Consider the following 16588-nt stretch of genomic DNA (forward strand, 5'->3'; position numbering starts at 1 on the left):
GAGAATCTGGAATAAAATGGATGCAAAATTTATTCCAAAATGACACACATATTTCAATTTTTGATGTTCGTATAATTTGTTTTGGATAGATTTTCGTCAGAACATCCTGGTTGATTGTATCAGAACTTCCTGTTTAGTTCAGGAACGTTCTTTCAGTACGAAATACTCGTTCTCAATTGGTTGTTCTTTTCCTTCCTGATATGTTGACTCATCTGTAAACATAATATTTTCTTGAAAATGAATCAATGCCATTTTCTACCAAAAACAAAATGCATTCCTGGTTAGAATAATGCTTCGAAGTTCCTGTAATTTTTATATTTTTATGAACATGCTGATTTTTATAGTTGATAATAATCTTTATTTTGTCATATAACCAATATAATTGGTGATTTCAAACATTAATAAATATGCCTTACCTGTATTTTTATGGTTGACGTCTTCTGATGTTATAGGTAAAGGTTTACTGTTGGCACGTTCCCCTTGGTTTTTATCATAGTGTGTACATCCAATGGAATCAGGATTTGAGTCCTAAAACAAAAAAATACAGTAACTGTTAATATCCAAAGTTAAGGTTTTACTTAAATGATATGTTTTAGGAATGTGAAACTAATTTTAATGCTGTAACAGTATGTAATACTAGATATTAGCTTTAGGTTATTGCTAACCTTTGTAGCCCTGGTTGTACTCAACAGGAAGTAAGGTTCAGTGGGTGTCTCGTACAAAACCACAGTTACACCATTCTGACCTTTGGGTTTTTTGTCGTCTGTGTCAATGTCCGGGTTATTAGAGAATGTACCCAAAGGATGCTCCATGTACTCATTTTCTTTTCCCTTTTTGTGTTCCTTCACATCAATATGTTTCTTTTCAAAGTCTGACTCAGATTTACTATCTTTACTGAACATTGGAATACATTCGTGATATTCCACATTCGTCATGTTCTTTTGATCTTCACGAAGGTCTGTTTCATCTAACATTTTTTCTTTTTCCTGTAAATTTGAATCTCTGAATTAACCTGACACGAATTATTAATGCATACAGAATTGATTAAAAGTCACTCACTCTTTCAACAAATATGGCCAAGAGGAGTCATGTTTAAGAGTTTAAATAGAAATTTTTAATTAAAAAAAGATTTACCTCTAAATCAACTCTTTTCGTATACTCTGGTATTTCTGAGTATTCGGTGACTTCATTAAAACATATATCGTCATTGAAAGCTTTATCCACGTTTTCCTTTTTATTTAAGCCAAAACTTGAATATTTTCTGAAATTAGAAATTGGACTCTTATTCAAATTATTACTTATATCATGTATAAAAATAAATTATGTTCAGAAAAATGTACGCTCCCGTTTTATTTTCGCCACTTTCGCCGTCGTTTTCGGCTCGCAAATTTAAGACGGGAAGAATTGAATGTTTCAAATTATCTCTCTTGTATATCTGTGTCTGGGTGAAATCATCACGGGTCGAAACCGTTTGCAAGCATATAATGGCGGGAAAAAAAACCAACACAGGACGAAAATAATAATGCATGCAGTGTATGTTGTTGGCTGTAATTTAAACTGAAGCCGTTTTGAGACCAAGAAAAAGAACATATATTTAGAAAAATTACAACCATTTTTACAATGTTTTAATATATCTAGACCTTCTTATATGCTTTAGCACTTGGCCTTGCTAAAATATTTGCACTATGCATTGCAACAATACCTTATTTTCAATCTAACATTTGCGCTACCCATTTTTTCCCGCTATATACGCGATTTTGAAGATGCTGTTAAATCGGGATTTGAATTGTCCATTTCCGATATTTCGGAAGTTCAATTTCATGATTAAATGTTTAAACAATACGTATTTATATAGAATCTATAAAACAAAATAATATAGATATAACTTTATGGATATGTTAACCATTACCATTACAGAGGCTTTAAACAAAGTACAATTGTTGCAAAACAAATTTCGACTGTGGAAAAATTTGACAGCACTATAATAATAAAAATACATTTTTTTCTGTTAATCATCAAATCATTGCAAAGTTAATATTGGTTTTATCTGCAAAATTTGGTTATTGATTTCACATAATTTTTATTCTAGCAGAATAAGGTAAATATCAATAGTTTAAGATTTATTTTATTCTTCAAAGAGATTATATATTAAAGAGATATTTTACAAACTAGAAACTCTCAATCATAATGTTAAACTTTAAGGCTTTGTTATGTTAAATTTAAAATGAATAAAAATTTATGGCTGATTTCAATAAAGGTGATTGACCTACTATTTAGTGAAAAATAACACCACAATCTAAGATCTAAAAAAAACAATATGTTGGTTTGGATTTTTATTTGCTATATCATTACTTTTTTCGCTCGCTTATCCCTAAATCTGACATAAACCCATACAAGCATTTGATCGCCATATTGATTGCAATCGCTCTTCAACGTCTGCTGGGGTATAAATACCGGTTGAGAAAGTTACTGACGTTTGCTTTACGATTAAGGCATTCAGGTTGCATGCACTTTTAAATGAATGAGCTACAATTTTTATATGCAACATTACGTAAAAAAAAAGAAATAAAAAATGGTATACTTTAGAAAATAATTATAAAAGACGGTATATACCTTTTAAAAAATACCATTTTAAGGTATCCGTATTTTATAATTGTATCTTGCACGGAATGTCTTACTTCTCGTGCACTTCGAACACGCGTATCGTTCGTACAGAATGAACAACGTTGGCATCGATTTGTATTCCTCGGTTCTCCGACCTAACCTCATCCAATGGTACGTAAACCCAAGAAAGTAACAAAGTATTGTCGTTTTTGTCCCTTTAAAAAAACAGCGATTTTCGACATTTCAGCTCACTGCATAATCTACCTATACTACAGTGAATGATTTGCAGGTGCGAAGATGATATCACAGCTTATCTGTTTTTTCTTACGATATTCTTTTAGCAGTACTGGCACTGTACCAGTTATCGGCTAAAATTTAACGTTTTCTTTTCCTAATTCCTTATTTCTTGATATTTTTGGATAAAGCTTAACATACTTTAAAAAGTGAACTCCTTATTTATCAATCTGTTAGTTTATATCATTATTTAGAACCCAAAACATCTTGTTTTGTGCTTTTCAGCACGCCCCAAATTTGCCGAGATTTTACGATTTACTGTACCAGTTATCGGCTTCGTGATAATAACATTGTAAAAATCCGTGTTCATGTTGATTTTATACTCTGCTAAATGTAGTTTGAATTATGCCCCTTTGCTAGGTCAGACTAAAGTATTCGGGATCATGATACATTATAAACAAATCTCATAAAATAATTCGTTTATTATCATACGGTAATACACCAAATCGTATATTATTCAATACATAATTGTGCAATCAGGCGTTCAGTTGCGCTACGAATTTCTCGGAAATTCGTTAATTCCTTTTGGTTATACACGTTAAATGTATTGATTTTATATGTCACATCAAAGAAGGGATATAATAACGTATCACCAAGAGGTAATATTCTATTTTTAACTTATTACGTCACTTCCCCACTGCTGAAAGTGCAGAGGTAGGGGAATGATCGTTTAAGCTCATGTAAAAAACATATTCAAGAAAGTTTTCAAGCAAACTTACTTTTGTTTATTCGAAAAAGACGACTGAATTAAAAAATCTTGGATTGTCGCGTGCTATAAACCCGACCGCTCAGTTTAGCCGATAACTGGTCTTAGCCGATAACTGGTACAGTACCAGTAAAGTGATTGTCATATTTTCTTATATGAAATTGCGTTTCTGCAAATCTTTCCTTCTGATACAATCATATTTGTGAAACGCGTTCGGTGAATAACATATTAATTTGCAGTAAAGTTTGAATAGCGTCCTCGGTCTTATTAAGGGGTGTGTTGTAAAAACATTGACATTATATATATATAACACTTTTATTATAATTTTCAAAGAATTAAATGAAACGTAACTGTATTTCAACTATTATAGGACAAATATCTTTCAATTATAAAATGCTTTTCGATTGCCAAAACTGTAATAGATAATAAATATTTTTTTTATTGATATACAGGTTTCCATTTACGAATTTTACGGTATTTTTTATATTTTCAAAGAAGAGGCAAATCTATTTAGTATTTTTGCACTTGGTCAAAAGTACTACTAACCTTCTAAATGCAATAAAAGATGCAAAGCCTCCAAATAAAGTTCCAACACCAACTCCAATGAAAAATGTCATTGCATTTAGCCAAGAGGGCACACCTGAAAGTATATAATATCATGGTCTATTTTTAGAATACATTTTAGGAACTCCAGAGAATTATATAAAAATGCACAATTTTATAAGTAAATGAAACAAACCTCTCAACGGACCATCTCCAATGAATGTGTTTTTCTCATCTGTTGTTAGCAAACTAGCATTTATACATTTTGTCAGATTTTCTGTTCCTGAATCTGTTCTAAAATGATGTGAAGATAATATGTGACTACTCCTGCTAGGCATGATTGTACACTCAAAATCCTTTCTTGAGCGTTGCTTCTCCGTATTCTTTGTGTTATACACTCGGCTCGATACAGCACGGCGTTGTCGATCGTTCTTTTGGCAAGTGCAGTTGGAGATGTAACAGGTTTCTAATCCATTCACCACAATACAGATGGTCAATGATTTTTCAATCTTTTTATCCAGCAGTGTATATATCTTGCAGTTTGAGCTCATCACGCATGTCTTTATAACATTCTTTATGATTTCATTATCTTGCCCTTCAGTAAAATCGTGGATATAAAATCTACTTTGAATTTATATGTAAATTCTCATGATATAATTTTAAAGAAAATTCTTTTAAAAAAAAGGTTTGTGTTCTCACCTGATGTTGTATTTTTGAAAAACCTTTCTAGGATGTTAGATAAACTGTTAAAGGATTCTCTGTAAGAGATAAACATATGGTATAGCTTCCATTGTGTTAAATGATTATTTTATGCAGATAAAAATACGGAGCGTAATCCTTGAATGTACTGTTATTGGACCAGTTATTGGGTTAAATAAATGGCCATGTGCTATTTAAACTTTTTCTGATACTTGTATGTTCTGCATACAATTTGACAGTTAACCTTGTTTATCTTATCTTCTTTTTAGTAATTATTGCAATATACTTGTACAATCTAAGTACCAACCTCTGTAGTGTAAAAGTTCCTAATTTCGCAAGTTTATGACAAACCACTGAACATATATTGAGTAGATGATAATAGTCAGTGAAAAACAATAAACTTTGTTCAAAAAATTTCTTTTTATAAACGTATTTATATTTATAAATTAAGGCATTTTGCAATTAAACTACAAAATGCCTACACCAGAGTACTTGCTTACACCTTTGGTATTTCAACACATGTGAGATGAAGTCCGTAAGGTACATGTATGATTGAAATCAAACTATTAAGTTATTATTGTCAAATTAATCAAAAACCTACTTTTATTTTCGACAACTAGCCTGAAATAGCAAAAATTAAATTAAGGTGGTGATTACATTTTGGCGGATCAAAGTCTCGATCAAAATATATACTTGCATGGAAATAATACTGAATGATTACGTTAAGATTATATTTAATGTCGGCCTATTTAAAGAATACATAGATGAATTATTTAAATGAGTCAATTCGTTCCTTTAGTGGGCGATTTTAGTTTTGATTCTCATTCTCTTGCGAGTCACAACCTCTGGCGAGAGAATGGAATTGAACCTTAAAGAACGTGGTAACCAAGAAGTTCAATGCGGATTGACTAATGAACGAAAAATGAATAACGAGTTTTTCATACATCGCGGGCAGATATCTTGAATTGGACTTCGATTAGTACAAAAATTAATGAGTAAAATGTAACAATTAATGCGATTTTAGTATAAATGGAAAGAACTTTCCAGAACGGGGTGCCGAGAAACGGGTTGAATAATTGATATCATTGGGTTGCGTGTTAACCATCGGGCAGAAACGTTGAATCTGACAACTTCGGTTTAAAATATGCATGCAAATGAATAATAATGCATAATCTTAGGTGTTTTAGTTGCATACATTTTCATACCACGACAGATTGGTTATAAACCTTAGACAATAATTTGTGAACATTGATAGACAAATGTTTGCATTCTACGTCTAAATTGATAAATGATGTTTGCATTAAACGGGGAAGTTTAAAGGAGATGCCCTCCCTTCTTCAAATTGTTTTTCAACACAGTCTTTTATCGAAAATTCTCATTATGGACAGTAATAGAAATTATATTGAAATCTGACTTAAAGAACCAAATTAAGGAAGACATACACTAAATACCCATTCACTGGTTTGAAATAAGCACAATAAAAGAGTTTTTTTTTTAGTCAGCTGAAACAAACAAAATTAAGGCCACATACATGTAAATATTATTACTTTCCATTTCAATTTAGATTTTTAATCCCTGCCCGCTCCTCTAATAATCCAACAATGCAGTTTGTTTTTATTTCAATTTCAAAGAATATGATAAGAAAAAAATGGAACAAAGTATTTACAAAAATGAACCAAAAAATATGATTTAACATAAATTATTATCATAAAAATGTGTAAAATATTGATTCCAACAATGCAGTTTGTTTTTATTTCAATTTCAAAGAATATGATAGGAAAAAAATGGAACAAAGTATTTACAACAATGAACCAAAAAATATGATTTAACATAAATTATTATCATAAAAATGTGTAAAATATTGATTCCCACGCTTGCGCGGGGTATCATCTTGTTTGAATAAAGTGTTTGTTATATCATTCTGTAAAAAATCCTCTGCCGGCTAAATATGCAAAAAACATTTTTAACGGGCACTAACATGCCATTGGTATTTACATTTCTATCTTATAATGTAATCTCTCGCATCGGTAAAAGTGTTAACATTTGTAATTCATAGTTAATCGATAATATAGTGTATCGATTTAACTTACTAGCTTATATTTTGATAATGTTTAGCAGTTCCACGTTCTCCTTATTCAAAACTTGGAGCTTCACAAAGTTTGATAACAGTTAATTGTGGTCTGAATAAGAGTACATTTAGGTGTCCGAAAACGTTTCCTACACGTTTCCTGTAAATGGTACAAAGCCAGTTTTATTTGAACATGCTTTTGATTGCTAATCTGAACGTGTGATTAAAATTTCACACGTTTCCTGTAAATGGTACAAAGCCGGTTTTATTTGAACATGCTTTTGATTGCTAATCTGAACGTGTGATTAAAATTTCACACTAGATGCATTGATATTTTTAAGAGATTGAAAAGCGCAAGGTCTAAAGCCTTTTGACCGAAGTTATTCATTTGATTAAAAAAACATACTCTATTGAGTCACTGATACGAAGACCGAAATCTTGTCTCCAGGGATGGTCGCAATGTTCATTTCCATTGCCCAATTTAAGTAATGTAACACCAAGAGCCAAACCTAGATGAAAAATTAAAATACCAATTGTAAATTAATTGTGTTCTAAAAATATATATTTAGATCATACATTGATATTAAGTTTACAACTAAACATTTTATAACAAGGTTCTAAAAAAAACATAAACATTGATTTATTTACATCTGGACATTTAACTGAGAGTATGAAATTATATTTAAACTTTCGTTTTAGATATTTTTTTTTTTGTTTTCCCGCTTTCTTAGAAGTATGAAAAATTCTCCGTATTTTATATTCAGACTGCAATTATCTGTTTCAAACTATAATAGAAATTGAAAACATACGATGTCTTTGCAAAACGTGACATTTCCAAAAAAACAAAAAAAACAAAGCTTGTGCATTAACTTCTTAGCAAAGGTTTTTGGCACAATTGGGATCTCAGAAATGTATACGTATACAATTCTTTTGACGAATATCGATATCAATGAACTTCAAAAACTACACTTTCAAAGAGTCGAATGAGAGTGAGAATAACACTATCGTATTGTCTGGTATATATTGACACGACTTTTATTGTGTTTGAAATAGGACAAGAGCTTCATTCTAAATACCATATTGATTTGATTAATAGAGTGTAAAATTATGTCGAAAAAGGAGCTAAACATTTCAATGTTTACAGAGGTATTTATATTTTGCCTAATTTTTACTGAACTGAAATTCTATTTAGAGCTTTACACATCTGCAACAGGTAAAATATGCTTTATAAAATCAAAACGTATTTAAAAACCAAACGTGACTTTTAAAAAAGTTACTAGATTGAGAACAATACGCACTACCATTATATAAATGTTTGACTAATGAAATTGACACCCCTCAAAAACCATTGTCAACCTCTGCTTTGCGTCGGTTGACAATAGTTTACTTCGTGTCAATTTAGCCTGTCACACTCCTAAACAGGCACTTTTATTTTTATTCTCCTGAATGTCTTAAATTTACTATACTGCTTTTTATTTTACTGCTTAACTTAACTGCTATTCTATCGGGATGACTTGAGTTCTACGACGAACCGTACGCGCATAATTTACTCACATGTAACATTTACATGTTGTTACACTCTCTATTTTAAATTAATGGCTTGTAAGTTACAAACTGTCTAAAATTCATACGAACTAATTCTTTCTTTATATTCGGATGGAAAAAGTGATTCGGAAAGTAAAGTCACTATGTAAATATTAATAGTTATACGTTTTATTTGGTCACGTTGCCTTTGGAAAAGCATTGCAGAGAAAATTCTGTACACTTCATAAATTGTTCTTGCAATGCTAGCTGTCTAATTGAAGGCCTTGAATTGAAATTCTTATGTGATTTGATGAAACCATCATTGTTAGTCAAAAATTGTTTATATTTTAAAAAGGCTTTTAATGCTAACTTCAACTGATAGGAAGTAAAAAAAAAATCACTGCTAATCCACATTTCCACATTCGTAGTTTTGAAGATCAACAAAGTGTGAAAGTCATCATTTAGTTGTTTGAGGAATACAGAAAAATCATAAAATCACCTTACCAAATACTTTGATGAAGTCCCTGGTATACACCATCTTCAAAAAGACATTAAACAAAGTATCGATTATCACAACCTATTTCCTTGAACTAAAAATGGCGGTTATGTTTCACTAAGTAATACAGTATCACATGTACATTTAACCTAATCTATAAATGGGAGAAATAAAAAAAGCATACATGAGCACTGTGTGTTAGTGCGCGTAATAGTGATATCTCCATTCAAGTGCTTTTCATTGAAAATGGGCGAGTTTCGTATTACTGTACACAATTTGTAACTTGATTTGTGTTCCTTGTTTCCATTCAAAAAGTGAGTCACCAGTACAAGTACATGGGAAACATCTAATTGTTTAAGAGCGTACATATTTGTTTTCAAAACTCGTAAAAATAACATACACTTGTTTAGTATACACACTGTTTATTCTTACAAAGATGTATTTGGATTCAAATATATTTACATCTTAAGTGTATGAACAATGTTAGGCATGTTTTTACAATATGTATGCTATAATAGAACCCCAGTTAAGATTTTCTGTTATAAGAATAAGATATAACTGAACCTTTTTAATGAAATTAATTGTTGTATAGTAAGCTTCACGTTTAATTAGTCTGTGTTAATCAGTTTGAGTTTGTTGATAATGTAAAAAGTGATATGTAACATGCACTCGAATATGCTTAAACAAATGCTAATACTCTGATAAAGATCATTTATATTCATATATGGCTTAATATCTTGTTTTATTATTTACATGGTATTATATTGTAGTGTCATTATGTTATATACTTATTCCGCATCTGAGCCGTAATAGTGAGTCATACAATGACTTTTGGCATTGTTCTAGATAAATTCTACTTGCATCAAACTACCACAGGATAAAACAATATCATACAAGTCATAGATTTGGAAAATCCAGTTGATTTTTTAACAAAAATGTTTATTTATGATTTATGATTATGGTCTTATGATGTATTTAGTTGACTTATTAAACGTTTTGAATTATTGACAATGTATACATATACCAGCATATAGACATTCGCATATGATGAAAAAAGGTCATTCAGTCAACTGAAAGGCGGGTGAACGGCAGCTTTATCTCTATCAATAAATGGCATAACTATGCAAATTAGTTATGTTTCCATACTTTTAATATATGTCACTCTAAAAAGACATGTATCTATATTGTGTCATAGTGTCATTGTTTAATTAGATTTAAAAGTTTGGTTAAACGATGTTCCAGTACAATGTATTAATTAGTTTTCAGATTGAACGACCTTTCTATGCTAAATGTAACTTCTCCAACTCAAATAATGGAATCGTGTAAGAATCGTGTAAATAATCGTGTTCCTGGATTTCTTAAAATTGTCGGAAAAGTCATAACATTCATACTTATTCATAAAAATGTGTGTAATTCAAATACGGATAAGAAACTACTTGTCATGCGAAATTACATATCGTTGATGTTTAGATAAATCAAAATCTATAAAATCAAACCCCGTCAATACTTCAATACCTTGATTATTAGATTAATCTCCTCCAAAATTATGCCTAAGTCTATTAGTACTTTCATTTGGTTTTCTCTTCTTTTGTTCTTCTTTTTTTATATCGTCGGTCCTTAAACACACCAGGTCATGCAAATAAAAAATCATGCCTCGCTTGCGATATTCAATATTGTCTGTACAGTGTGATGTGTTATAGGAGAATGATGTGTATGCATTTGCGTACTTGCGTGTAGAGATGGTGTATTAATTGGGTCACATAATTTATGTACGTATTTTTTTTTACCAATCAGACGTCAACTACCTGTTAAAAGATGAATTATTTGGTTTTTTTTAGCCTATATTTTCAAACCACGAACTGAGATACTATTCCTTAAAGACAGGATACTGTTCCTTCAACACCAGGTTACATTAATAATTTGTTATTCAGATACAAAAAAATAATAAAACAAAAGATCAAATCAACAAAGTCACATCAATTGGTACTACACCAGTGGCATTCCAGGGCTTCCGTACAATTGCAAAAGTATCATCAAAGATGTTAGTGTAAGGGGTTGTAACGTGGTTGAGCCAGGCGATCTCCAAATAACACTCAAGACAGTTTCAATTAATGAATTTATTTACAAGAAAATAAATCAAAAGAAAATATTTACAAATTCTCACCCACTTTCACCCTCACTCACACACTCACTCTCGTTCAGAAACTAAATGCTTACATCTAAACCCCAAAAATTAAATTCCCTTCTTAACAATTACTTGTATAAATTTTAGATAATAGACAGCTAAATGATCTTATTCATAATTCATAATGTTCAGTTTGCAAACACAATTGTATTGTATATTATATTCTATATGTTGCCAAACGTTCCCAAGAACACTTCTTGTCCACTAGTCCTATCGCTATAGGGTTTCACTTATCTCAACCATCGACATACGAACGTCTGCGCTGATAGCTCATAAAAACACAATCACATGTCCACCCTCATCACAATTTTTGGGGCTGTAGTCCTAGAACTGGTTGTGGTGTGGCGTGGTAGTGAAACAGTCCTATGAATCCAAACGTGTGCTACATCATCATCATGCTCATTGACCACTGTCACAACGCTACAAAGTCAACACTAATAAATCAACTGTATCAAAACGCACAGTATATAAATCCATGTAGGCAACAACCATAGGCAACATTATTCTATTACTATAGTATATAATATCTTATAGCTGTCTATAATGATTAAAATACATATGCATGGTAACATGTAAACAAAGTTTAAACCAATATGGCTTCCACTTCCGGGAAATCACTTCCGCCCAACACATATAATTTATTTTACAAAAAGTATCTCCACATTACAAAAATACGTTTAAAAGGAGACGAAAAATACAAATACAAAAGGCGTTTAACGTTATCGATAGAAATAAGAATGGGGTATTTAAACTTTCTCTCCACTGTCACACCTGAGTGAATAACACAGGTAAGTTTTGTGAATGCTAGCTAAGCTATATTTAGAAATAGGTTAAACGACAAAGTTTTACTTTATATGCAAAAATAACAAGAATACATGTACATATCGAATGCATTGTACAGTACTCACCACGGTCTGTTTTCCGTGCCCGTGTTATGAAGTAAGTCATGCAGCTATATGCATAGACGTGCTAGTAGATAAATCGTGCGCCCCTTTCGCAACACGACTGCACATCTGAGAAAATGGCTCAATTCTACTACGTCACACACGATCACGTGTTTTATGGAATTGTGGGTAATACCCAGCCGGGTTTAAATACAGGGCCGTAAAGCTAACCTGATATATGTGATTGTTTCATGTTTAATATTAATTTTCATGTTTGAACATGATTGCGATACAGATTTCTGTAACGTATTTGTTTTAAATGATTTTAAAAAAGATGCTTTTGTTCACATAATAATAACACTGAGATTTAATTTGTATGTAAATTTATATAATTACATTTTCAATTGTCTTTGTCTGTGATAACATTACGAATCATTTTTGAAGCCTATAGTGTACAGCACAAACATTTCATTAAAGATGAGCTATACAAAATGGGTATGTCTAATAGTATACTTGAACCGAGAAACAGTATTAGCTGCGTGGCGTAGTTATACATACCATGTGCTACAAGAAAAAATAGTTTAAAAGTTTTAAAATGTTGTTTTAAAGTGTACAAATTTGAAATAATATAAAAAAAGTAATAAGGAATCATTCTTTAAATAATATGAGATGATAGGTTCGGTCGGAGCGTTGTCAAAATTTATCATTACGCCCTTCGGGCTTTATTGGTTTGACAACGCCCCGACCGAAATTATCACCTCATAATACTCAAAGTAAAACCTATTCGCAAGAAAACGTGTAAAATGTCACTTGTGTATTAATATTGCAACGGGTCCGTCCTTTCTAAGTACATGTATCTTCTATCAATAGAACATCTGAATAGATTCAAAAAGAGAGACACTGTGCGATTAGCCGTGCTCAGGGACCATCCTCCTCAAACCTACAATAACACTCCAAGTATTATGCTGTGAGCGTGTAAACAGGATATCGCGAACGCTAAAAAATGAAAATGTTTGACTTTGACAGAAAGCGATTGTAAAAAGTATTCTTTTCGAGCCCTGCTCTAGCGATATAATGGCATTTGATATATTTGCTGGGTTTTTTTTTATTCATTTTCGGTATGTATTTATCACTTTATTCTATTCTATTCTATTCTTAGTATTCTATTCATTTAATTATTTTCATTGTTCTTATTCCCGTATCCACACATAAAAGTAACTTGTCTAAATTGATCTCTTCTATCGGAAGAATAAACCTGTCAATTTACAAATATTCAAAAGCTATCATTATGATGCACTTCAATCCTTATATTATGTGTTCTATTTTTCTAGGTGTGGTGTTATTTAGGGATATAGATGGATCCCAATGTAACAATCCCTTTGACAAACTGTTCAAAAATAATGCAATGTGAGTATATTTTACGATACGTGCAAAACGTTGAGGGTGTGAATTTCTTTAACTGTTGAATTTAAATTCATGAATACATTTAAGGTTGCTCACTACATCGTGAAATATTTTCTCAAATCAGCATTAACTTACTTGATTATAGTGTAGGTGTAGTGAGGTACCTTAAAGTCAATATGTAGATTGCCGAAACAGTAGTAATGAAACAGTAGTAATATATATGTAATTAAATTTCTCTGTGTGGTAAAAAGTGACAGTTGAAACAGTAATATATTGGGGATTTTACTTGTCAATATCATTTTTGTTATATGTACTTCAAAAAAACCAAACGATTTTCAATTACAGAAATGTTAAACAACTGTTGGAAAGGGTACTCAATAAACGATCTTGGTCAAAAACAATATTCTCTGCAGGTAACGTATAAAACGGTTCTATGAAACGTAAAACATGTTATTATTATAGAAGAATCAGAATCAAAAGAAAGTTTAATAGACAGGCTTCTTTGATAAAACATTGTGTTTATTCTAGGGTTATAGTTTGTTGGTTTGTGTTTTGTTGTCTGGATTTTTTTTTTAATTTTTCGGGGGGGAGGGGGTGTTTTTATTTGTGTTTTTTTTATTGTGTGTGTGGTTTTTATTTTTTGTTTTCTTTTGCAGACGACTTTATAACTGCGGAAAACAATTGTGAAAGGAATGCAAATTGCAGAATAGAACTTTTATTGCAGTATAATAATCAATTGGAGTTGTGTTTTTGGCCAGACCAGAAAACATGTTTCTTACTGACTTGTATGTGCACTAAAGATAACATAACAGAAGACAGCTCTGGTGGTTTTAAATGCACCCATCTGAAAAAAGTAATGTTGCAAGAAGTGGAACAAATAAACACCACTGATGAAAGATCTAGAGTTGAAAATGACCATGAAAGAAATTGTATAACGGCGATCGACAATTGTAATAATACAAGAGAAAAAGAAAATTCTGACAACATTTATACAACGATTTCGGAATTAATCCTACAAAATAAAGGTTCATTGGTTTTGTTGTGTTCATATGACTTTTTTGTTCACTATTATATAAACCGACATATAGAAATTATAGGTGATCGAGAACAAAAACGTTTACATTCATAAACTTCCAGACAACAAATATATATTATAATTTTTTTTGTTTTCTTTTGTTTAAACTGTAAGCATTTGAAGTTGTATAAATGGACACGTTTAATTTCAGATAGAAAAAGATATCTATTACCAGTGGCATTAACATTCATAGTGGGAACAGTTTTCGGTTCGGCGGTATCCATCATCACAATCCACTTATGCAGATCAAGGTACTCTAGGACTTGTTTGTGAAACTTCGATTATAAAATACTGAAAAGGCATTTACAACTATATTACATGTATATGATTACACAACATAAGCGTAGATTTTCATAACAAGAGAAGCTACACATACATGTTTTCTCTCCAATATACCGGCCCATTACTGGGGTATCATTTTATACAACTTCAAAAGGTTGTCTACGTGCATGTATTATCCAACATCTACTTCCCTTATTTGCAAAATCGATTATGTTGATTACTCAAGTGTATGTTTTTATTTTTGGGTTCAAAGATGAGATGAAAATTGTATTTTTAGAACGTTAAGGCAAATTCAAAACCATCAGCAAACGGATCTATGTGGAGATACGCCATTACATATGAAATTCTCGGGTGAAACTTCAGAGTACTCTGAAATTCAAGAATACAGCAGGAACAAGGTATCAGTATGGTTTTACATTCACATGATGTAGTAAATTAGAAGTACCAATCTTTGAGGCATTTATTTTCAAATATGCTATTGTATTATGAATATGCTTATGGCTAGTGTGACAGTGCGTCTCTATTACTAGTTTATATAAATTATCATAACGGTTCAAAGCATTACATATCATTATTGTAAAAATTGTTTTAGCTATAAGTTTTATATTAAAAAACGTGTATTTTCTATAGCTTGGTGCAGGTTTTCGCGAACATTTGGAACCTTTACCAAAAAATAACACTGTCTCGAGAGAAACAATTCCTCTTGAAAACCTTTACGAGAAGGATGAAAGCAGCCAATACCAAGAAGTATCATTAGACAGAGGAAACGCCAACCATAATATTTATCACCATCTCCAACCAAACAATGCAACCAATCAACAAGTGCCAATAAAAAAAGAAGAAAGTAGTGTCAACCCGCTTTACCACACTTTGGCTTTAGTTGATAGAGAAAATAAAGTTGATATCAATTCTGATGAAAATTCCTGTGATGTTGCGCCGAGTTTGTTGAATGGTAATTCTCCTAGCAATTCTGATGCGAAAACAGAACACTTTCAGAAAGATGAAATATCAAGTGGAAGTCCTTATTTGATGTGTGAAAATAAAGAACAAATAACAGAGAAAGTAGAGACTGATGAAGGATCAGATGAACTTAAAGTAAATTCTAACATCGATAATACTTACTTTGTACTGCAGAAAAAGGAATAGTTATGATAGTTGTTTATAAACGTTTCAACAACTGAACAAGTAGACTTTGTATATTCCTTTGATTGAAGAACAATTTATTGATTTACAAAACTCCGTGTATCATGAAAATATTTTGCAGAGGATTTGATTTTTTGGTTGAGTTTTACTTCGCCTGATCATACGACTCGCATGAACCTTCTGATTTTTAAGTTGTCTATTGTACACATATTTTTTTCGTTGGTATAAACTTTACATGTATCCTTTTTCATCTTTCTTCCCCAAAATTACTTCGTCTATTTGAACCAAGGAATATATATATTATATTGTAAAGCATTGTAAGTAAATAATAATGTAATTAATGAAGGTGATAGAGGCCAAAATACTACACTATTTAATTATTCTACATAATTCAAAATCTTTTCAAAAAAGGAGCAATATCCTAATAAAAAGAATATTCTTCTATGTTCTGACTTAATTCAAACTTTCAGCATATTTATCACAGTGTAGTAACACCATGTTATATGGTTCTGAAACCCCCACTCCTGGAAAATTCCTTTTCATTAGTTTTTTACGGTAAAATTACCGAAAATTGGCCTCACCCCCCCTCCCTGCAAACAAATATATCCCTCGGACCCCCCCCCCCCCCTTTCAATTTTCTTTTCTGAATCCGTGCACCCGTAGTTTTATTTATAAATGTAT

General features: G+C 31.4%; 2 protein-coding genes across 4 annotated transcripts; one reads left to right on the top strand and one right to left on the bottom strand.

Annotated features, from left to right (window-relative positions):
- Positions 1-12: 12 nt before the first annotated feature.
- Positions 13-9175, bottom strand: LOC105344751 (uncharacterized). 2 transcript variants are annotated; one of them, XM_066081355.1, is made up of 10 exons: positions 9119-9175; positions 8943-8976; positions 7321-7423; positions 4847-4905; positions 4344-4742; positions 4151-4244; positions 1135-1261; positions 666-986; positions 417-528; positions 13-212 (listed from the first exon to the last, which is right to left on the bottom strand). In XM_066081355.1, exons 1-10 carry the CDS (start codon positions 9158-9160, stop codon positions 139-141), a joined length of 1365 nt encoding a protein of 454 aa, XP_065937427.1. In that variant the 5' UTR covers positions 9161-9175; the 3' UTR covers positions 13-138. The 2 variants fall into 2 exon arrangements, with proteins under 2 accessions (XP_065937427.1, XP_065937428.1); XM_066081356.1 differs by lacking the exon at positions 4344-4742 and having other exon boundaries at positions 91-212.
- A 3799-nt stretch (positions 9176-12974) lies between these two features.
- On the top strand, positions 12975-16157 carry LOC105340815 (uncharacterized). Of its 2 annotated transcripts, XM_066081360.1 has the most exons (8): positions 12975-13121; positions 13335-13410; positions 13753-13820; positions 14064-14092; positions 14147-14432; positions 14634-14733; positions 15042-15162; positions 15395-16157. In XM_066081360.1, exons 5-8 carry the CDS (start codon positions 14195-14197, stop codon positions 15908-15910), a joined length of 975 nt encoding a protein of 324 aa, XP_065937432.1. In that variant the 5' UTR covers positions 12975-13121; positions 13335-13410; positions 13753-13820; positions 14064-14092; positions 14147-14194; the 3' UTR covers positions 15911-16157. The 2 variants fall into 2 exon arrangements, with proteins under 2 accessions (XP_065937432.1, XP_034308251.2); XM_034452360.2 differs by having other exon boundaries at positions 14064-14432.
- The last annotated feature ends 431 nt before the right edge of the window (positions 16158-16588 follow it).

The sequence above is a fragment of the Magallana gigas genome, chromosome 4 (assembly GCF_963853765.1).
Source record: "Magallana gigas chromosome 4, xbMagGiga1.1, whole genome shotgun sequence".
Taxonomy (NCBI): Eukaryota; Metazoa; Mollusca; class Bivalvia; order Ostreida; family Ostreidae; genus Magallana; species Magallana gigas.

Bases quoted from the DNA above. Each gene is read 5' to 3' on its own strand.
- LOC105344751 (XM_066081355.1), bottom strand. From the start codon at position 9,160: ATGGAGATATCACTATTACGCGCACTAACACACAGTGCTCAT. The intron at 7,424-8,942 runs GTAAGGTGATTT...TTTTTCATCTAG, and splicing joins GGACTTCATCAAAGTATTTG to GTTTGGCTCTTGGTGTTACA. The intron at 213-416 runs GTAAGGCATATT...TTATGTTTACAG, and splicing joins CGTCAACCATAAAAATACAG to ATGAGTCAACATATCAGGAA.
- LOC105340815 (XM_034452360.2), top strand. From the start codon at position 14,195: ATGTGCACTAAAGATAACATAACAGAAGACAGCTCTGGTGGTTTTAAA. The intron at 14,433-14,633 runs GTTCATTGGTTT...GTTTAATTTCAG, and splicing joins ATTAATCCTACAAAATAAAG to ATAGAAAAAGATATCTATTA. The intron at 14,734-15,041 runs GTACTCTAGGAC...TTGTATTTTTAG, and splicing joins ATCCACTTATGCAGATCAAG to AACGTTAAGGCAAATTCAAA.